Raw genomic sequence first — 15,784 nt, forward strand, 5'->3', positions numbered from 1 at the left:
TTTAAAAGAGTCAACATAAAAGTGGAATCATATAGTATTATTTGGGCCTGTTTTGGTTAATGGAATACTCTCAAAGTTTATTCATGTTGCTAAAAATAGCTAGACTTCCATCTTCTGTGGCTGAATAATATTCCATATGTTACAAGCAACAAACTTTCTTTTGTTTTTGTTTTGATTTTTTTTAAAGACAGGGTCACATGTAGATCAGGATGGCTTTAAACTCACTAGGGAGCTAAGGGTGTCCCTGAACACCTATTTCTCCTGCCTCTACCGTCGTCGATACCTTCAAAGCACTGGGATAACAGGCAGGTACTGACAATGCCCCATGCCCCACAATGGACTTCTTTCTTCACTGTGTATCCTGCCTCAGCCTTTCAAGCGCTGGAATTATAGATATGCATAGCTATGCCTAGCCCCAAATTTCTTTATGTATTCACCTATAAGCAGACACTGAGTGTGTTCATGTCTGTGCTATAGTGGAAAATTCTGTAGTAAATACCAAACTGTAAAAACTGTCCATGAAATGAGACATAGGAATCACACTCAACCATCAATTTCCTTCCCCAGATTCCACAACAAAGATACTTAAGGATTTTTTTTAAAGGGGGAAGAGAGTCAAAGAACACAGAGCAGCAGAAAAATGATGATAGCTACCTCATACCCATGTGGGCCCTTTTTAATTGTGTTTGCTAATGATTGGCTTGGAAAGGGGCAGGCACACACACACACACACACACACACACACACACACACACACACGACAAGGCAGGAGGAACATAGGAAATCTCTGTCACATGTGTGTGATGGGTTGGGCAGGATAAATATAGGAAATATTCGTCATTTCAATAGAATTTTTCTATCAGCCTAAAACTGCTTTAAAAGATAAAGAGATGTTTCAGAGAACCAGTGAAGAATACGCATGGAAAGGGGTCTCGGCTTCGACTGGACCATGAAGCCGGACACACTGGAGTAGCTGTGGCCATCTTGCTATTGGACTCAGAGGAGGAAGTGCTAGGAACTAGAGATGGTAAAAAGTTTCAAACAAAATGCAAAGAGGGCCACTGAGATGCAGTGTTCAAAAAGCACTTGCTGTGGTGACCTGGGTCCAATATCCAGAAGTCATGTAAAGATGGAACTAGAGAAGAGATTCCATAGGATTGTCCTCTGACCTTTACATAGGATTCACATACACCCCCTACACCACCACCCCCTGTGAGCGCGCGTGCACGTAGTGTGGGAGGGGAGGATGCAGCAGAGTAATGCCTGATCTCTGGGGACTGGCTTCCCTCACCTGTGGACTCCTCGTCACATTTGGTAAGAATCCTCATGACTAAAGTGTCAATAGTCCAGTTTTCTGCTATTTGCACCTGAAGAACAAGTATGAACAGATTTCCACATAGTCTTACAAGACAATGTGCCTGGAGAAGTGCTGACTAGTGGGGAAGCAGCTGACTTGCTGTGAACTGTCTAGGAAGCCAGGTGCCTGATCTACTGAGGGCTACAAACTGTGGATGAGTCTACCGCAGGAGGATCAGGAGTTCAAGGCAAGCCTGGGCTACAAGAAAGACAGAAGGAAGGAAGAAAGGAAGGAAGGAAGGAAGCTAGTTAGTTACAGATGAGAAGTAAGCATAGCTGAACAACAGTTGGTCTCCATACGGGTCTTTACCATCTCACACCACCAAATAACACCATGCCTGACAGGACACTGTTCCCATCTCAATCAACCTTCTAGGGAGAAACCAAGGTTTTCTTGTCAATGAAAATGAACTGGAGAGGTGTAGACACCGGCTTCCAAGCAGCTCAGGGAGTAGACATGAAGCACAGGTTGCAAATGGGACCCAGGGATTGTTTTTAAGAAGGAATCCCAGGTACCTAAGCTGCCCATGAGATCAAGCAGCATTCTTTTATGAAGAAACTGACCAGCTGCAAGAAATCTTCCAGACTTTGGGCCAGATGCTCTTTTGGGTCTTCACATGGAGACTTCCAGCCAACTTGCTGGGACCTATCTTCTAGGTATTCATGGTCAGCAATTACCCAGCGTTACCACAGCAGCCCCAACATGAAGCTGACCAGCCAAGCACAGAAGACAATGACACAAAAATGGGATAAATCTGGAATGAGTAAAAACCATGACGGAAAGCAGAAAAACTTAAAACCCATCTTCAAATCGACAAGAATGTTATTACATGGTTTGGCGTGAGGCTTGGTGGTATAACATAGACTTGCTTGTCATGTGAAAGGCCCTGAGTTTAGTCTCCAGCACAAACAACTCCCAAAACAGAGTGGTAACACTTCAGAGAAATTAATGTCTTGCAAAATAAACAATTAGTCTAAATTAATGAGATAAACTAGGGTGGCACAGGCTCATAATCCCAGCTACCCAGGAGGCATAGCCAGGAGGATTTTGAGTTTAAGGCCTATAGTGAGACCTTGTAGTGGTTGAATAAGAATGGCTCCCATAGGCTCATATGTGTGAATGCTTCATCACTAGGCGGTGGGGTGGCACTATTTGAAAGAATTAGAAGGATTAGTAGGTGTGGCCTTGTTGGAGTAGGTGGGGCTTTGTTGGGGAAAGTCTGTCACTGGGAGTGGGCTTTGATGTTTCAAAAGCTCATGCCAAGCCGGGAGTGTCTCTCAGCCTGCTGATAAGGATATAGCTCTCAGCTATTTATCCAGCGCCACACTCACACTCCACTATGCTCAACGACATGATGATAATGGATGAAAACTCTGGAACTGTAAGTAAGCCCCAAATTAAACGCTTTCTTTTATGAGTTGCCTTGGGCATGGTGACTCTTATAGCAATAGAATGACTTGACTAAAATAGACCTTCCCCTCCCCCCGCCTTTTTTTTTTTTTTTTTTTTTTTTTTTTTTTTAAAACCAGGGCTCTCTACATAGCCCTGGCTGTTCTAGAACTCACTATGTAGACCAGGCTGGCTTCAAACTCACTGAGACCCTCTTATCTGCGCCTCCTGTGTTCTGGGATTAAAGGGGTGTGCTACCACACCTACTGAGAGCCCATCTTAAATAAATAAAGGGCTGGAGGGAGGCCTCAGTAATTACAAACATTTGCTATGCTGTGGATCCCATTCCCCTAACTGGGCCACCTTGTCTGGCCTCAGTGGGAGAGGATGTGCCTAGTTCTGCAGCGACTGATGTGTGAGAGGAGGGGAGGAGATACCTAGGGTGGGGTTTCCTCTTCTCAGAGGAGCAGGTATGTGCGAGGGAGTACTGGGAGGAGGTAGGAGCTAATATTGGGATGTAAAGTGAAAAATAAATAAATAAATAAATATATTCACACACACACAAAAGGAGAGTGTTTGCCATGTAAGTGTGAGGACTTGGGTATGGATCCAGCACTCCTGGGGAAGCTGGATGTGGTCCTGTGCACATCTGCAACCCCAGCAGACAGAATGAACACCAGGGATTACTGACTGCCAGTCTTGTTGAAGAACGTGAGTTCTGGGTCCAGTAAGAGATCTGGAGAGCTCCTTCTCTCAAAGGAACAAGGTGGAAAGTAATGAGAAGCTCACCAAAGTACTGGCCTCCAAGTGCCCACACACACATGCACACTCAACACACACACACATGTACACTCAACACATGCGGGGAGCCGACAGAAGGCGGCTATCATCCTTGCAGCCATCTTGAGCCATATACCCTGATAAGAGACTTGATTACATTAGCCTGCAACAGCTGAGCACACTCTGATAACATCTTGCTTTAGATACCCAGGATTTTCCCTTGGGTGTGTGAGACTGAAAGGTGTGTGACTTAAGGGTGTGACTTAGAGATCAGATTTAGAGACAAGACCTAAGGGCATGATTAAAAGCGTGACTTAGAGGCATGGCTTAGAAGTGAGACATATAAAAGGCGAGAGAGGCAGACAGGAGAGTTCAGAACAATTTGGAGTGACAGAGAATCAGACACTTCAGAGACTACAACTTGGTAGTAGGAATTAGGCATTAAGACAGTACAACTTGGAACTAGGAATTAGGTTAGAGAGTACAATTTAGAGTACAACTTGGAGTAGGAATTAGGCATTGAGGAAGAAGACACTTGGACTAGAGAACTCGGAAGAAGAATTATTAGGTATTTGGCACTTGGCACTTGGAGGAAGAACTTGGAATTAGACATTAGGCACTTAGCACTTGGAAGAAGTAACTTGGAACTTGGAGGCACTAGGGACTAGGAACTCAAGACTTGGGACTTGGACTAGGAAGAGAGACTGAAAAATAAACAGGATTAAATCACACTCTGTCTGGTCTCCATTCCTTGTATCCGTCCTCACTTTCTCTCTCTCTTGCTGAACCCTGACCCTCAGACTGGAGCAGCTTGGGGCAGTGCGAGCTCTAACAGTTTAGCCCCCAAGGCTTTTGGCAATGCGGGTCCCAACATTGACAGAACGGTCCAAGACATTTTGGCCCCTAACGTGGGGTAAAGGGGCTCTCAACATTTCTGGCCCCCAAACGTGGGGCAGCTCGGGCCGCAACAAACACACACACACACACACACACACACACACACACACACACACTCAATCAAAATAAGTAAACTAAAAGGCAATCTTATACAAAGTAGAACAAGAAATTTAAAGAAGAAAGTCAATTAAAAGGTCAGAAAAAATGCCCAACATTCCACTAAGAAGAAGCCAAAGAAAGGAAAATACAGACAACACAGGGAAGAAATGTGTCTAAGCTGCAACAGGAAACCATGCGAGGACAGGACAGGACAGGACAGGACAGGACAGGACAGGACAGGCATTTTCATATTGTTTAGATATATCAAGTATCCACTTCAATGAAGAGAAAAAGAGCTACAGTAGGAGAGACATCTGTTGCCTGTGGCATGATGGTGCATCTGAAAGGCAGAAGCAGGAAGATCTTAAGTTCAAAGCCAGCCTGGGCTATCCAGTGAGACTCAGTTTCCAATATGTAAAAATAATAAAAACTTAAAAACACTGGAGACATCCCTGAAAACTTTCAGTGCCCCATGCTTTGGAGGTAAAAGCTTGTCTGGGAGTCAGGATGTTAGGCGTCGCGGTAGAGACTCCTTGTGTTAGGAGTCATGGGAAACCGTCTTCAAAATTCTGCAGGGAAATGGTTTCCAATCCAGTTGTATACTCAAGGAGATCATCAAATCAGCATTAAGGTAGAATGAAAATGTGCTTGCTGGGTGAGGGCTCTAAAACTGATCTCCCGTGAACCTCTTCACAGGCAGCTTCTGATGGAACTACTCCATCAAAGCGAAGAAGCAAGGCAGAGAAGGGACCGTGCAAGGCAGGAGCCGGGGAACAGGCAAGGAAAAATGCACCCCACTGGCGGGAGCTGCTGCTGCTTCTGAGTTTCCAGGCACTATTTGAGTTTTGAACTGTGAACCTATATAACTTTGATAAAAACGAAGTTTAATTAAAGAACAGATGGTTGAAACACTCAATAGTAAGTCCTGGTTGCCAGATAAAAGAAGGAAGGAGGGGGTAGAGGAAATTCCTAGGAAGGAGAGGTGAGTAAGACCCTGCGTTGGCAGAGCCAGCTCTGAACACAGAAACAAGGTGGTCTGTGGACACATGTGGTATAAGTGCCTTTTTTTCCCTTTGTTTTTGTTTTGAGATAAGGTCTCTCTACATATTCCTGGCTTGCCCTGGAACTTACTATTTATGGACCAGGCTGGCCCCCTGCTTCTGCCTCTTGAGTGATGGGATGAAAGACATACATCACCATACCCAGCCAAGAATTACAATTCTGAGACCTAGACTAAATAGTGAATTTGAGGCTAACCTGGGCTATATAGCAAGATCTTTTCTCCTCCCCTCATCAAAACAAACATAAACAAACAAATGGAGCTGGAGAGATGGCTCCAGATGCAGATAGTCAGGGACAGCGAGACTATGCAATGTGCCAAGAAGAGTCTCCCAATGCACTCCACATATATCCCTGACCTCAGTCAGCAATTTAGGACGATCTGCCTGTCTCCACATCACCCCTGGAAGTGTAAGAGCCATTGGGATTAGCCAGTTTATATTTTGGTCCAGATATGTGCAATCTACAATCCATGGCAACACCCACATTTCATTGGCACTGGTTTCCACAGCCAAGCTTTCCTTCTTCCCACTAGGAGCTATAGTGTGGCCTGTCACAACCCAGATGGACTCTCTGCTCTCCTCTCCTTTCCAGTTGAGTTTAGATGCATTTGACTGGGCTAGGACCCATAATCCTTGGCCTCTTTGGGGGCAAGAAATGTGTTCCCTTAGGGAAGAGGACAAAGAAATGGAGTCAATGGTTATGTGTTATGATTTCGATGTAGGCCATTTCCCAAAGGCTCATACCCTGCAAGCTTGGTTCCCAGGGTGGTGTTGTTGAAGTGGTAGAACTTTCCAGTTGTAGTACCAGGGAGATAATTAGGTTTTAAGGGCGCCAACTTTCATATACAAGAGGGAGCCTAACCTCTCTCTGGTCCTGTCTCCTTGTTTATACATGTTGTGGTGGTTGAATAGGCTTGGCCCATGGTAAGTGGTACTATTAGAAGATGTTGTTGGAATGGGTGTGGCCCTGTTGGAGGAAGTGTATCACTCTGTAGGTGGGCTTTGAGGTCTCCTAGTGCCCAAGTAAGGACACTACATCAGCTACAGCAGCTGCAATTAGAGCTACTACTTGATTTAATTTTCAGTGGTCAACTGTCATTCTCCACGATCCATCTGTCTTCTGCACTGGCCAGAAAGAACACTTAAAGGGAGATGTGGTGGCAACCACACCCCTGCACATCTTTCAGGTCCTTGCTGGTGGCACTAATTTCTGCAATCCCTCCAGGGAAATGATACTGTTTTTGATTCACTATTTTCTTTGGCAGAAGTAACTCTAAAGCCTTCCATTTAGCTTTTCTGGTCATAATCACCCCTAATTCTGACACCAACGTCTGTCTTAGTTAAGGTTTGATTGCTTGATTGAGTGACCAAGGCAACTCTTACAAAGGCAAACACTTAATCGGGGCTGGCTTAAAGTCTCAGAGGTTCAGTCCATTATCATCATGGTGGGAAACATGGCATCATGCAGGTAGACTTGGTGCTAGAGAAGCTCAGAGTTCTATGTTCTTACAATCCACAGGCAGACAGGAGACTATCTTCCATAACCAGGAGGGGACTCTCTTCTGCAATGGGCGGAGCTTGAGCACTAGAAGCCCTCAAAGCCCACCCACACGGTGGCACACTTTCTCCAACAAGGCCACATCTAATAGCACCACTTCCCATGGGCCAAGCATATGCAAACCACCACACATGTGTTCTCTCTGCAGACAGCACTTTGCCTTTCTGCTGCTCCCCTGTGTATAATGCAGCCAAGAGAGGTGCTATGAGAGGCTGGAGCCATGCTGCTTGGACTTTCTAGTCACTAGAACTGTGAGCCTGATAAACTTCTTTTCTTTACACACTGCCCAACGTCAGATAAATTTTTATAGCAAAACAAAATGACCACGGTTAGGGACATTTGCTTATGTGCATCACATGTGTGCCTGTTACCCTAAGGGGACAGAAAGAGAATCAAATTGTCTGGTTAGGAATCAAATTGTTATAGGTTAGGAGCTGCCACCTGGGTGCTGAAAACTGAACCAGGGTCCTCTGCAAGAGCAGTTAGTGCTGGGAGTGATAGCATTTACCCTTAATCCCAGCATTTGGGAGGCAGATCTCTGTGAGTTCGAGGCCAAGCTGATCTATAGTGCGTTCCAACACAGCCAGGGCTATATAGAGAGACCCTGTCTAAAATAAAAAGCAGCAAGTGGTCTAAGTCACTAAGCAATCTCTCTGGTCCCATCACTAAATGGCTGGACAATGTGAGTCTGGAGGGAATCAGAGCCATGGATAGGCTTATTTAGTTAGAAAGCATGGAGGTGAGGGTTCTGCTTCGAATCCTGTTATATCTCTTGTTATCTAATTTAAGGTGTAACTCACGGTGTAGCCCAGGCTGGTGTTAGACTCTTGATATCCCAATTATTGAGAGGACAGGTGTATGCCACCAAGCCCAACTTGAGTTAGGACTTTCAAACTCTAGACCCAAGTTTCTTTGTTAGCAATCCTTGACGAGAATGGATTGGACTTAAGGTCACTGAAAAGATGAATAAAAGATGAATAATATATCTTACTGTTCTCTATAAAGAAAATTTATAATTGGAAAGGGTTATAAAAATACCATTTATGTGTGATGTTAGTTTTCATGTTAGTTGTTAGTACTGATGGAAGGAGTATCTATTACGTATATCATTAATAGGAGTAAGTACATGTTCTTGAAAGTTTTGTGTGATTTTGATGTTAAAGTTTGACCATGCCTTTTCAACCTGACTGCACAGTATTTCACTAACCTGAGGATGTCGTTCCTATTCATTCACTTTGGAAGAGTCCAGTCCTTCCCCTTACTAATGTTGAAATGCTTTGTCTCTTTTCTTTGTAAAGACATTCATTTCAAAATGAAGCTTATTCAGGGCTCCTGCTTTCCAAAGAGAACATAAACACCTGGTGTTTTCTATAAGTGGACATTCTCCTAAAAAACCACAGCACACAGAATAAACCTGAGAAGACCCTTAAGGCTTCCCTGCCTGTTCTGGTTTGGGCAGCTATTCCCCCTACTTCTCTGTTAACTCCTGACACCCCTGATAAAGAAGGGCCCTGTCAGCTAAAACTTGGGAGAAATATTTCATGAAAGAGTCATCTAAGTTGGATTTCATGAGACACTCGAGGAACCAGCACTCAGAAGGTGGAGCTAAAATGAGGAGTTTAAAGCTCAGCCTTGTCTCTGTAGAGATGTTGAAGCCAGTCTGGGTTTCATGAGACCTCCCCTTGTCTCCCCCAACAAAAAGAGAGCTATCAAACTCATCGTGCTTGGGGAATTGTTCAAGAGTCCACTGTGGTCTAGGGGATATCGGCCCTGGGTACATATGGCTTCAGGTAGAGGTCAGCCTGTCAGTATCAGGTACTGTGGAAGGATGAGTTGTCATGAAAAACAAATGTTCAGTAGCTGCAAAGGGACTTGAAAGTCAGTCTACACAGTCTGCTCTTACCCATGCTCTTCACTCACTCACCGTCAAGTGAGGACTAAGAGTATCAAATGGAAAATTATATACATAGGCAGCTCATACATTTGAAGTTCTGAGTGGTGCAATGAAATGCTGACTTGCCTGCTCTGTCCCCTCCAGGTTCCGAATCATTGTGGTCAATGTATCCACTTGTTGACCCCATCAGTCCATGAGCAGCCACTTCCAGACCGACTGCAACAGTATAGCAGTATGTGAAATCTAATAACCTTTGTTTTATTTACTCATGGCCCCCAAGTGCAAGAAGAGTGATGCCAATGATTTTGTTACAATCTATTTTTACAACTGTTCTATTTTGTTTCATAAATTAAATTTTATCACAGGAAAACGTGTATAGGAGAAAACATAGTATATGCAAGGGTTGGTTTCATCCGAGGTTTCAAGCATCTACAAAAGGGTCTTGGAGAATGGGAAGCTACTGCTTATTTATACAGCTGAAGTCCAGAAGTTTGGAATGGAATTGTCTCCTAGACTCTAAAAGAAGGGTAACACCTTTGGCCGATACCTGGCATTACATTGAGAATTATAAATGATCTCGCAAAGAAGGGGGTTGCAACTGCACACATGTCTACAGCGATGGAAAGGTGCAATGGTGGCTATTAACTGAGAAGCTTACACCAACAGGTAAGGCTCTCTGCTCCTGAGTGCCTGAGGCTGAACTTGACTCTAAGTACAGCTGGACTCTGCTGTGAGACTGGGACCACTTTGCCTCAGACTGCAACAGGTAGAGGATCATGTGCAACTGCTACCAAACAGACCTTTGCTTTAAGAGCCAACGACTCCCTGCTCTTCTCTGTGGCTGGTCTCTCAAAGCCGGTTTGCTGGTTGAACAATGAGCCTTTGGGGCACATCCATGCATTACAAAAAAAAAAAAAAAATCAGATAACACCACTATTTATACTTCTTGCTGAATATTATTATTTCCTTTTTATGCCAAGCATGGACATTTGAGTCTTCTCTTGTTTCTGAACTCTAGATTTTTGGAAAGCAGAGTCTGGTTGCATGTTTTCCTCTGCCCTTGCCTGACAGCACCTTGCATCTGGAGCAAGTCCTCCATAACACTTTTGAAGGTGTATACTTAGTTCCTGTTACCTGGAAACAGGTCTCCTGCCCATCAAAACAAACATTCACAGATCTTAAAGTGTTTTTTTTTTTTTTAAATCCAAATGGATTGTAATTCTGTTTCCTGCCTTTTCTTTCCTTTCCATTCAGTGCAACCAAGTAAAACCCCAAACAGGTGGCTCACAACCAAGAGCACCAGCGTGCCCTTCATCCTGACCATGGGTAAGTGGTGGAGAAGAAGTCGTAAGAAAGTGACAAGTGGGCAAGCGGTCCCCGGGAGCTTATATGTTATTCTAACTACTTGTCTATCCAGGCTTCCCCTTTCTGCCCCAGGAGTCTTCAAATAACATAAAAACCCAGGCAGCCTGGAAGTTGCCTGGTGGTTGAAGTGCCAATCTTCCAGCGTTTATTTGCAGCTCACTGTGGCTCTGTAAAAACACACGGTCTGATAAAAAGGTCTGCTAAGAAAGCTGACGACTACAGCAGGATCTGTTGAGTGCCCCGTGGCAGTGGCAGGCATAGGCTGAGCCCCTTAGGCGCAGGATCGGATTTAAACTTCACAGAGCCTTAGGAGGTTGGAGTAAAAGATCTCATCAAAGAACCGGGAGGCCACACACAAAACAGCTGGCAAGGAAGAGAGGGCCCGGACTGAAGGCTGGGGCTGCTCCGACGCCCATGCCGACTTACCTGGGAAGTACAGAGTTGAGTGGCCTGGATTTTGGTGGGGATGCTACTTTCGGCTCTGCCACCGTGCTCCCGGAAGATCCTTGCAGAGCGTCAGGCGCGGGTCCAGGCGGGTTCGGAAGTATCTCCTTAGCGGAAGTCAGAAGGTGCTCTTTCACTTCTTTCTCCCGCGACTTGGCTTTGTGCTCCGCCAGGAGGAGGTCAAATTGCTTTTTCCGGCCTGGGACTGCTCTCCGATGGCTCAGCGAGTGTGTCTAAGGAGAAGAGACATGAGAAGCACAGCCTCTTTGATCAGCACATACACCTGCTTCCCCACGGCCTGCATTTCCGAAATTGCAACCATAGGCATTTAAAGGTGCTTGAAAAAGTCAACTTCAAGGCAACAGCTCCCGTTCTGAGGCTGGGAAGAGGCAGAGACCGCTCGAACGCAACCATGCCCTACACTCCTGGTGTTAAGAAGCCAAGGCTTCCTCCAGACAAATGGCATGAGACAGCTTCTGCGCAGAACCCAGGACAGCCTCGGATGAAAGTCACCCGCGAGGGAAAGCTAAAGTCAATCCAGGTGTGGGTAGGAGGCTCCAGTTGGCTCATGCATTCAGGGCTACCAGGCAGACAGGGACATAGCCTGGATCCCAAGAGGCACTAGAAGGACAGGAGTAAACCTGGGGCTTGAGGCTACCCAGTATCGGAGGCCTGGGGTCCGCCTGTCCCCTGGTCACCCCAGTGGCTAGATCAGAGCGCAGTATCGCATCCTCCCCTCCGGGCTGCCTTTCTGGGCGCTGCCGCCGCCGCCGTTCCTGCATACATTAAAACGTAACAGGCTTTAGAACCGCCTGTGAGTGCCTATAAATACAATTTACTGTCTGGCCTCCCAAGTAACACGGGAAGCCTGGGGTGGTTTTTTTTTTTTTTTTTTTTTTTTTTTTTTCCTCCTCTTCTCTCTCTTTCTTTCTCTCTCCCTCTCTCCCCCTTAAAAAGCCAGCCAGATTGAGGCAAGCTCTATGCTACCATGGACAGAGAAGAAAGCCATTTCCCTTACAAAGAACAGCTGGAGGTCGTGTTGAGGTTCCACACCCTGCCGTGTGCAGAGAGTGGCATGCAAACATTTCGACAAAGGCCCCAGCAAGAGCAGGAAGTATTTTTTTATGGAAAGAGAAATACCTTGCAGGTGAGGGATCTTGTGCAAGGTTTCTTTGTCTCGGGATCCAATACTCCACAGTGTTTATTTGGGTCAAATTCTCTCTCTGGTTTAAGAAACAAACAAAAAATGTAAGAAAAAAAAAAGAGACTAAATAGGATTTGGCATTAAGACTATATATATATATATATTTTTTTTTTAAAAAGCACATATGCACCAACAAGTGTGACGTTGTCAGGCGATTTTTTTTCTTTTTCTTTTTTTCTTCTCCCAACCAGCTGCTAAAATGTTTCAAGAACCACTCTGGGAAAATGGTGCTCCACTCTGAACCCAGACTTTCTGAGTCTAGTACAGGGCGGCATAGAGAAAAGGGTGAGAGCAGGGGGCAAGAGGGTTAAGACCATGGTGTTTGCAAATGCTTTATTTTACATAAAATAGTCCTACAAGTCCCTGGTGCTTTGTACCTAGTGGCTGCAGAGCAGAGAGCATCACCTGAGACCTAAAGATGCTGGCTTCCTTCCTTCAAAGGCTGCCTGGAGAATCCATGCATGTCCCCAGCCCCACCTCTGCCTTCCTGGTTTATCCATTTAAGTGGGAACGTGTTCACTGACTTGTCAGGGTGGCCTTTCCCATGCTTTACAAGGCCCTTGGTGAAGGTTTCCATTGCAGCCTCATAGGTCATTTCCCTGAACTGGAATTGGCAGTGCTGCAGGCAGGGGCAGGAGAAAGTGTGGCTATGCTCCTCTGTGGGACTGAACTTAAAGGCACAAGGACCACAGGCTGCTAACCTTACACTCGCTTTGCCTGTATCCCCGTCTAAATGCTGCACAGGAGGATAAGACAGGACACGCTGGCCTAAGAGATGAAGGATGACTGGGGAAGGAAGGGCTTTCCCCATGTCCTTCTTACTGCCTGGAGTGTTGGTTGCTTCCATGGACATGACTGCTAACTGTTCTTCTGGTGCCTCCTGCCTCTTCATCTCTTTGGGGATTACTAAAAATGCTTACCACACCTGCAAAATGTGGGAGTGTGAGGCAACCTTTCAAGGACCCTGAGGCTTTCGGAAAGTCTGTGCTGTCTCTGGTAGGCACCGGCAAACACCTGAGTCCTGTAGAGCAGGAATCCCACAGCTCTTTGGGTACGAAGGGTGGCAACGTTTAATGGTGAAGAGGGGGTGATTAGAGAAGGGTGCCAGGTCTCAAGAAATATGAGATGTCTGTAAGGGCCTTCATGGCAGCAAACTGAGAGAGTTCCTTGGCCAGAAACTATCAGCATTTGCTGGTGTAAACTTGAAGCATAAAAAATAAATGTTCTATTTTCAAGACTGGGGGGGGGGGGATCAGGCTGCAAGGGAAGCTGTGTACAAACTGTCCCCCAGCCCAGGGCCATCAAAATGCCTCCCTTCCTTCCTCCGCAGAGAGCTCTGTCCAGCAGGCAGTGGATGCCAGGCGACTGGATGCCTGCTGTGGAGGTCTCTTTCACTTTGGTCTACCAGAGTCAGGTCTGTGCCCAGACACACACCAACACCTCAAGATGGAACTGGATGGGGTTTTGACTAGGGATGGGAGTTGGCCGTTGAATGTGTGGGAGAGGTAGAAACTAGCAAAGGACTCATTGAGACAAGATAACCCACAAAACACAAAGCCCCCCCACCCCCACTTCAGATAAGGATACAGGCTGCAAGAAGCCAAGGTAGTATTATTGCAGCAATAAGAGACCCATAGCTTCTGGACACTGCATAGGCAGTCCCCCCACCCCCCCAATCCACTGGGATGAACACTCCATTTGGGAAGACAGCTAGCAATGACGGACTTGGTCCATAAACTAAAGCCTCACCAGATTCTCCCTTTACCATTATTGTGGATGAACAGGACTTGGAGAGAGGTACACAGTTGTTTCATTTGAATGCTTTTGGGTAGGGCCCAGGTACTTTTAAAACATAATTTTAAAATACAAATATAAGACAGAAAATCCAATTAAATATGAAGTAGAATATAAAAATTACTCACACCTTGGGTGCTTAAAAACCATGCCTGATGCAGAAGATAAATTCTCTCAAGGATGGCTTTTTCTGTACTTTGTTTTTCCTAGCTACCATTACAGAGAGCCCATGGTGTGTGCAGGAGCTATGCAACTCATAGCTTCTGGTCATTTGGAGAAAGCAGAACAAGCCAGATCTTGTTCTACAACAGACCCAAAGCAAACATCCTCCTTTAAGACAGCAACTGTCACCTCTGAGTGGCCATGTGTGTGTTCAGGGGACTGAGCAGGGATGGGACCAGAGAGACCTCCCTGTAACCCCATGTGCTATGCTGGTCTGTAAGCTCCCAATGGGAATTCCAGCTTGACTGTAAGGGAGAAGCCAACAAACTGAAGAATCAACCCAGAAAGCCAGGAGGCCAAAGGGCAGAGGTTACAGTTCCCCGTGCAGCACAGTTGCTGATTGGGCTGTTCTACCCAGCATGCCATGAGCTATCAGTTATCCCATGGACAGTCCTCCTTCCCAGCAGCTGTGTCAGTATTGCCACTAGGCCCATACGACCCTTGGAGTCCATAACTGTTGGTTGGTACAGAAAGCCCCGTTTCTTGGACATCTAGGATAGCTTCAGGCAAATTCAAAACTTGGCTGGGGGACCTTATCTGCATTGGGGGAATGAGAGCACCATCTCCCTGGTACTTTCAGGTGCTGGTCCTGCTTGCACCACTGTTTAAACCAAACAGCTGTTTCGCTCTACGAACACATCACTGATCACAGCTGGGACTCAGTTTTAGTCTTACCGTGCGCCAGACTCTAACCACAGTGACACATACCTGAAAGTCTCCGGTAAGGCTTGTTGCTGTTTTTGGTGCCATTTGGGTGCTTCTTGTCTATGGTGGCTGACAGAATCCCCTTGCCATTTAAGATCTTCTCTGGTGAAGGTGGCACTGACTTGGACATCAAGGTGGGCTTAATTAAAGGTGGGGTGGAGACGGCAGAGGAGGAGGAAGTGGCTGCAGTAGTGGTTGTAGAGTTCATTTTGACATTGGCACCATCTGCCTTCACTAGGTTAGGAATTTTCTCTAAACTGACTACGGGAACTGGAACGCTGAAAAATAAAGGAACACACATACACAGCTGCCTTCTTTGATAGATCCGGTCCACTGAGGAGCTACACCAGCTTATCGTTACCACAACACTTCCTTATCACTTATTTATGCTCCTCCTGTAAGCGAGCAGCGTGATTCCCCGTTTTTTTGATGGGAGGGAGATCTGTGCCGTGTAAAGGACCAACAGGGGGTGAGAGGCTGGCACGGTGCCCGGGGTGGATAAGAGCAGACTGATTACCTCCCAGGCCGGCTGTCCCCATGGATCCTCTGATTCTGCCCCCCTCTCAGGCCCTCTATGTGTTTCTCTCTGACGCAGCACCTTGGGCAAAACAAGGCCACCACTGTGAAGCCCAGGAAGACAGGTTGTCTGTGCCCCGCAGACAGCCTGCCACTGTGGAATCGGGTCCCCCCCGCCCCCCTTTCTTCTGCTTGTGAGAGACTCCCCACCCCAGCCCCATCCGGACCTGACATCTGCTTAGCTCCCGAGTACTACTGACAGGCTCACACCACACGGAGCATGGCTGCAGTCCAGCGAGGGGCACGCCATGCTGTGGGAGGGCTTCTGGATCGTGCTCGCATCCCAAGGATGGGCTCAAATTGAGTGAGCCGCCATGTACCATTATCCAATATTCCATTTTAGGCAGCTAGTTATGTAAATAGGCAATTCTCCAGACTGGCAGGTGAGAGGATGAATTTTAAGAAGGCGAGAGCACAAAGGTGTGCATTCACTCTTCAG

At 46.2% G+C, this 15,784-nt stretch overlaps 1 protein-coding gene across 16 annotated transcripts in view; it reads right to left on the reverse strand.

Annotated features, from left to right (window-relative positions):
* Atxn7l1 (ataxin 7 like 1) overlaps nucleotides 1-15,784 on the reverse strand; it is a 220,496-nt gene that overhangs the window by 21,970 nt on the left and 182,742 nt on the right. For all 16 annotated transcript variants that reach the window (XR_013113186.1, XM_034514148.2, XM_076941999.1 and 13 more), the window contains 3 exons: nucleotides 14,773-15,047; nucleotides 11,985-12,067; nucleotides 10,827-11,077 (listed from right to left, as the gene is read on the reverse strand). Coding sequence is in view for 15 of the 16 variants with exons in the window: in XM_034514148.2 (XP_034370039.1) it covers nucleotides 10,827-11,077; nucleotides 11,985-12,067; nucleotides 14,773-15,047 (609 nt within the window). In the remaining variant the exon portion in view is untranslated. The remainder of the gene's footprint in view (nucleotides 1-10,826; nucleotides 11,078-11,984; nucleotides 12,068-14,772; nucleotides 15,048-15,784) is intronic.

The sequence above is a fragment of the Arvicanthis niloticus genome, chromosome 11 (genome assembly GCF_011762505.2).
Source record: "Arvicanthis niloticus isolate mArvNil1 chromosome 11, mArvNil1.pat.X, whole genome shotgun sequence".
Taxonomy (NCBI): Eukaryota; Metazoa; Chordata; class Mammalia; order Rodentia; family Muridae; genus Arvicanthis; species Arvicanthis niloticus.